Here is a 7,500-nt window from a genome sequence, read left to right as displayed (position 1 = left end):
AATTAAAGTGCTACTCGTTTTTTTGTTGTTTTGTAATAAAATGTAATAAAAAAAAAGAAAATCAAATTTAATCAAGTTATGAGTGGAAAAAAAAATCAACAAATTTACAAGGAAGCAAAGTTTTTCAAAACTATTGATGTTTATGAATATGTGTCCCACAGACCTGAACATCATACAAGGGTTAATAATGAAGGATATTTAAAGAATCACATTATGCTCAGTACAGTATGTACAAAAACACAAAACACTCGTTTGTTTTTTTTTTGTTTTTGTTTTTTTAAAAGAAAAGATTTTCTATATAAAACACCAAATTTACCAAAAAACACAAAATAACAAATAAAAACTCCCCAAAAATGCAACAAATACAAAAAAATACAAAATGAAACAAAAATGAAAAGAATGTAAAAAATTTCCCACTAATATTCCAAGAAAAAGCTCCACCAAATTTATAATAAAAAAACACCAACTTACAAAACAAAGCAACAAAAGTATAATAAAAAAAGACAAAATAAATAAAATTTACCAAATAAAACCTTCACAAATAAAAAAATAAAACTTTATTTATAAATTTATTATAAATAAACTTTATTTATAAAAAATTTATTTATCAAAAATAAATATATAAGAAATCTTCATTAATAGTCCAAAAAACAGAAATTTGATAATTTTTTCCCAAAGGTAAGTTAATTACTTAGCAAAAATCTTATCTGTACCTGGTCCTGAATTTAAAAGAGTTCTTCACGGAGGACTTTATCTTCAGGGTATTTTACAGTTTATGAAAATCTAATCACACACATGGACATTGGATTTGTGTGCAACAAACTTGTGTTTAAACTTGTGCACCATAAGAAATGATTTTACTGCTGGAAACTACATGCCAGTTTAATCAAAGGTGAACGTCAGATAAAAGAATCCTGTGAAAATGAACACAAACACAACACAGACACACACACACACACACACACACACACACACAGTGAACCTGAACCCTGTGCCCTCTGGGTAAGATTGTGCTTCTTTACCAAATCTACATCATCATCATCAGCCGTGTTTGGAGGAAGTTCTGCAGGGCGTGACGGACACGTCGTATATTTCATCAACTCCACACCTGGAATTGTACTCCAGCTCAAAGAGCCACATCACGCCTGGGATGTGACCTTCTGACGCCTAAAGGTCAGAGGTCAAGTGGCCTTATGAGTAAAACACTGCTTGTCCCTGGCCCTAGTGGATAAGGTGGAAACGAGGTTGTTCAACACGTGTGAAATGTTGAGCTTGACTAATGTGAACCCTTTACTCCTGTAAGAATGTCTACATCAGACCGGTGTAGCTGTGTGTGAACACACAAGCACGCTTCCTGCTGTACTTCCTGCTGTACTTCCTGCTGTACTTCCTGTCCTCAGGCTCACCAGGAACGCTGGTACACTAAAGAAACTGGTAGTGACAAAGTCGTTGTATCGTTTCAGTGCAGTGGAGTTGTGTGTTGTTAAAAATGTTACTCAGTTAAAATGTGAAACTTTCTCACTGGAACACAATGTTACAGCTGATGATGTCATAACGACTGTTACAGCAGCCAGCCAATCAGCTTTGATTCTGTGGCACTTTATACTCATTACAGTTCTAACACACACTCACTGTAATCACACACTAACACACAATAACACACTCATTGTAATCACACACCAACACACACTCACTACAATCACACACTAACACACACTAACGCACTCACTGTAATCACATACCAACACACACTCTCTATAATCACACATTAACACACACTTACACCCCCCTATAATCACACACTAACACATTCACTATAATTACACACTCACTATAATCACACACCAACACACACTCACTACAATCACACACTAACACACACTAACACACTCCCTGTAATCACACACTAACACACACTAGCACACACTCACTGTAATCACACAATAACACACACTAACACACACTCTCTATAATCACACAATAACACACACTAACACTCCCCCATAATTAAACACTAACACACAGTCTCTATTATCACACACTCAGAACAATCAGAACTGAACTACACCGAATACACACACACACACACACACACACACACACACACACACACACATTGCTGTCACTTCATTTTTAGCTATCGAAGTTAAAATTCTCTGTCACAGTGTTGATGTTTCTCAATACTACAGAACTCATGTGATTTGGGTTAGCGGTTGATGCTAAGTGTAATCACAGTGTATTTTATTATTAATGTAAACACTTCTGAGGTAAATGTTGACATTCTTTACGCTTCTGTCTCATTTCCTCAGACACTGTGCTTTTACGGAGTCCGAATAAAAAAGATAAGTGACTGAATGCTAGCGAGATAAATCAGAATCAGAAACGGTGTCTTTTCTCAATAATGTACCAAGACTTCTGATGGAAATGTTAATGTTCTGGTCATTATTACAAAAACTAAGAATCCTGTCTCATTCCCACCATTGTTGTTCTTTATATTGTGTAATCGCTGCCATGGTGAAGTAATGAGTGTGATTGTGTAATGAGTTTTAGGATAGTGACGTTAACTCTGCTTCATCTCACCACTCTGTCATACTGTGTTGCTTTCTACTTGTCCTTGGTGTTGAGTTGTCCTGAGAGCAGTGGATTGTGAGTCTGTTTTTATTTATTTATTTATTTAATATGATGTATGGAAACAGAATGAACATAAATGCTAATGTCGAGTTTATACACTAAACACTCTGAGACACACTTATCAGTATTTAAATCTCTTGCTGGATGTCTGAGACCAAGTTCTGGCTCTTATTCGAGGTGTTAATAAATATTTTTTTAAAGGACCATTGAAAAACGTCTGTGATGTCCTGCGACAGCTAGCACGCGGATACAGTTTCACGTGCTATATTTAAGTCGCCTTGTGTCACTGTGCTATTTAAATGTCAGCACACGGTCTTACAGTCAATAAGTTGAGGACTTCCAGGCTGATCGCACCATGATGGACCTTTTCGAGACCAATACGTTTCTTTTTAACGATTTGCGCTATCTGGAAGCGGACCATGGAACTCTGCAGCACCTGGATGTGCCGGAAGTTTCTCCACTCTATGAGGAGGAGGAGAGTCCTGAGTCTCCGAGCCAAGACGGCGGAGAGGAACATGTTTTTGTCCCAAAAGCGTTAAAGCCACACTGCGATGGTCAGTGTTTAATCTGGGCCTGTAAAATCTGCAAGAGGAAGTCAGGCCCAACGGACAGGAGGAAAGCAGCGACTCTGCGTGAAAGAAGGAGGCTGAAGAGGATAAACGAAGCATTCGAAGCATTGAAGAGGAAAACGGTCCCCAATCCGAACCAGAGGCTTCCTAAAGTAGAGATTTTACGCAGCGCCATCAGTTATATTGAAAAACTCCAGGATTTGTTGCACAACCTGGACGAGCAGGACAGACTGTCAGAGGACGGGGCCTTTAACCAGAACCCCAGAGCAAACAACGTAAGAATTTAAACAGTCATAAAAACCTGCTGAACAGACTGTAATATATCAAACATCAACACATTATTAACACTTAACACTGTCCACTCAGCAATAATAAACATATTATTAACACTTATCACTGTCCACTCAGCAATAACAAACGTTATTAACACTTATCACTGTCCACTCAGCAAAAACAAACGTTATTAACACTTAACACTGTCCACTCAGCAATAATAAACATATTATTAACACTTATCACTGTTCACTCAGCAATAATAAACACGTTATTAACACTTAACACTGTCCACTCAGCAATAATAAACATGTTATTAACACTTATCACTGTCCACTCAGCAATAATAAACATGTTATTAACACTTAACACTGTCCACTCAGCAATAACAAACGTTATTAACACTTAACACTGTCCACTCAGCAAAAACAAATGTTATTAACACTTAACACTGTCCACTCAGCAATAATAAACATGTTATTAACACTTATCACTGTTCACTCAACAATAATAAACACGTTATTAACACTTATCACTGTCCACTCAGCAATAATAAACACGTTATTAACACTTAACACTGTCCACTCAGCAATAACAAACGTTATTAACACTTAACACTGTTCAGTCAGCAATAATAAACGTTCTTAACACTTAACACTGTCTACTCAGAAATAATAAACGTTATTAACACTTAACACTGTCCACTCAGCACAATAAACATGATATTAACACCAGTGTTGGGCAGTAACGCATTACTGTAACACAGTTAATTTTGACAGTAACTAATACTGTAACGCATTACTTATTAAATAAAGTAACTCCGTTACCATATGGTGCGTTTGTCCGTTACTTTTTTAAATGAGTTTATTTAGACTGAAGTGTAGCCTATAGACTGACCTGATTACAGCAGTGACACATTGTAGGATTGGTGGATGCCAACCTGTAAACACGAAGACGCCGCTCTGTGGGCGTGTTTCCGTTTATTCAAGTATGTGCGGCAGTAACGGTGAGTCGAGGCGAGAGCAAGACGAGTTTCTCACAGTGGAAATATGCTCGTTATTACACTTTAGTTGAGCATAAAGACAAAAACTTTTTAGTCAAATGTAAGCTGTGTCTTTCTGGTTCGAAGGTCCGATCTACTGCCATAAACAGCAACTTCAATCTGGAGGTAGAAACTACACGCCTCGACAAAGCTAGAATCTAACCCTGTGTCAGTGGACACACTCGGAGTGAGTCAAGCCGCTCCAGCCAAACAACAGTGACTAGATTTTAACCAGACTGTTAGTCAGAGACAGATTAGTGTTTGTATAGACCATAACGCATAAAAGGGCATTAATGGGAACATTAAAGAACCTTCTTTAAAAAAGTAACTAAAAAGTTACCTTTAACAGTAACGCGTTAGTTTTTGGTGTAAATAATCAACAAAGTAATTGAGTTACTTTTTGAATGAAGTAACTAGTAACTGTAACTAGTTGCTATTTCTTAGTAACTAGCACAACACTGATTAACACTAAACACTGTCAACTTAGCACAATACACGTTATTAACACTTAACACTGTCCACTCAGCACAATAAACACGTTATTAACACTTAACACTGTCCACTCAGCACAATATACATTATTAACACTTAACATTGTCCACTCAGCACAATAAACACATTATTAACACTAGACACTGTCAACTTAGCACAATACACATGTTATTAACACTTAACACTGTCCACTCAGCACAGTAAACACGTTATTAACACTTAACTCTGTCCACTCAGAACAATACACGTGTTATTAACAGCACAATACACATTATTAACACTAAACACTGTTCATTAGGCACAATTAACATGTTATTAACACTCAACACTGTCCACTTAGCACAGTAAACAAGTTATTAACTAAATATACAGGTCCAGATTTTTGGAAACATTACAGTAACTGCCAAGAGAGCAAGAGACAAAAGTAAGTGATCTGTTGGCATGAAAGTGTTTATTGGAGAAAAACAACAACATTAACACTCAGCTGTACAGTTTCAGCTGTACAACATCTCCCAAAGCTCTTCGTCCACAAAACTGTTTCTCGTCACAACATTTCACACTTTTAATCACAAACATTAAACAAGTAATAAATCTGAAATAGATGTGAACATTTATCACACCAGGTTATGCTACATTTCTTTGCAGTTGCCTCGTCTAAGATTCTAAATTTGTTTGTGGCTAAGTACAAAATAGTGAAGCGGCAAAAAAAGAAAGAAGTGCATTTAATTTAGCAATCGGGGCTATTAGCTCTCTATGTTAATGCTTATGAATCAGTCCGATTTTTCTCTAAATGATGATCAGTGTGATGGGATTAGTCAGTGTGATGGGATTAGTCAGTGTGATGGGATTAGTCAGTGTGATGGGATTAGCCTCTATGGGCTAATAACCACTGATAACGTCCATTGAATTGAGTGATAACATACGAAGTGGGTGTTTCTCTTAAAAAAACTCTTTACAACATTCACACAATCACATTCAAAAACACTTTTTATTGTAACTTTGAACAATGTTTTAAACTCATGGTATCTTAAGTATGTAACCTAGTGATCCAGCATTAATGTATCCGATGTTAGAGACTTAAGCACTTATGTACGTCGCTCTGGATAAGGGCGTCTGTCACATGCTGTAAATGTAAATGTAAACGTTCATTCAATCACAAAAAGTACCAACTCTTTAAAGAGCTCTCATTGCTTACGCTCTAGGATGTAGTGTGTTCAGTTAGAGCTGAAGTTTTTCTGTGTTCAGGTGGCAAGCGGTGAATATCGATGGAAAAACACATGGCAGGGAAACTCAGATCATTCCAGTGCAGACTCGTCCCACCAAAGAGAAGGTTTGTACACTGGGACACCTCATGTCCTGAAGCATGTCCTCCTCCTGCTGGGTAAAGGTAGTGATGACAGCTTGGGCAATTCCCTGTCCGAAAATCCCCTTGATTTGTTTACTCCTTATGTCACCTGTGTTTGCCCCGCACCAATCATTAGCCCCTCCCTGCATCTGCACACCTGATCCTTATGCTTCACTAGTTACCTCCCCTGTTCATACCTGTTGTTGTGTGACTTTGTTACCTGTTTTACCCTTTTCTGTTTTCTTCTTTCTTGTTCTGTATTTTAGTTGCTCATTTCTTTTTTTTCTTTTTTTTTGGGGGGGGGGGGGGGGGGGGCATGGAGACTCTCAGCCCTGTGTGTACAACATCACATTACAATAACAAATCAACTGTCAGCTTTCTAGAGCTTAGAGTCTGAACTGTGCTGAACTGTTATTTCTGTTCATTTATTATGGAACCTTAAAGTGCTATGATGTGATAGAAAAAAGAAGATGATGACAAAATGATGAAAGAAAAGTGATGACATAATGACATTACAGAAATATGACAATGATATTACAGAATGGCAACAAAATAATAGAACATGTTTTCATAATGAATGCAAGAACAAAATGATCAGAAAGTGACACGATGGTATGATGACAAAGTGAGAGAACATGAAGAAACAACAGAATGATGACAGAACAGAAAGAGATAATGTGATGATACAACAGAATATAACAACATCATGACAGAACGTGAGAGAGATGGAGAGAGAGAGAGTGAGAGAGAGATAGAGAGGGAGAGAGAGAGAAAGAGAGACAGAGAGAGAGAGAGAGAGAGAGAGAGAGAGAGAGAGAGAGAGACAGAGAGAGAGAGAGAGAGAGAGAGAGACAGAGAGAGAGAGAGACAGAGAGAGAGAGAGAGAGAGAGAGAGAGAGAGAGAGAGAGAAAGAGAGAGAGAGAGAGAGAGAGACAGAGAGAGAGAGAGAGAGAGAGAGAGAGAGAGAGAAAGAGAGAGAGAGAGAGAGAGAGAGAAAGAGAGAGAGAGAGACAGAGAGAGAAAGAGAGACAGAGAGAGAGAGAGAGAGAGAGAGAGAGAGAGAGAGAGAGAGAGAGAGAGAAAGAGAGAGAGAGAGAGAGAGAGAGAGAGAGAGAGAGAGAGACAGAGACAGAGAGAGAGAGAGAGA

At 37.8% G+C, this 7,500-nt stretch overlaps 1 protein-coding gene across 1 annotated transcript in view; it reads left to right on the top strand.

The window, feature by feature from the left end:
* The first annotated feature begins 2,973 nt into the window (after positions 1-2,973).
* The window catches only part of myf6 (myogenic factor 6), a 5,920-nt gene continuing 1,393 nt past the window's right edge, over positions 2,974-7,500 (top strand). Inside the window, exons 1-2 of the mRNA XM_060889646.1 lie at positions 2,974-3,475; positions 6,253-6,337. Coding sequence (XP_060745629.1) covers positions 2,987-3,475; positions 6,253-6,337 — 574 coding nt within the window. The 5' untranslated portion in view covers positions 2,974-2,986. The remainder of the gene's footprint in view (positions 3,476-6,252; positions 6,338-7,500) is intronic.

Source organism: Tachysurus vachellii, chromosome 16 (assembly GCF_030014155.1).
Source record: "Tachysurus vachellii isolate PV-2020 chromosome 16, HZAU_Pvac_v1, whole genome shotgun sequence".
NCBI lineage: Eukaryota > Metazoa > Chordata > Actinopteri > Siluriformes > Bagridae > Tachysurus > Tachysurus vachellii.
The sequence above is the reverse complement of the archived record's forward strand: the minus strand, read 5'-3'. Positions and strand labels throughout refer to the sequence as shown.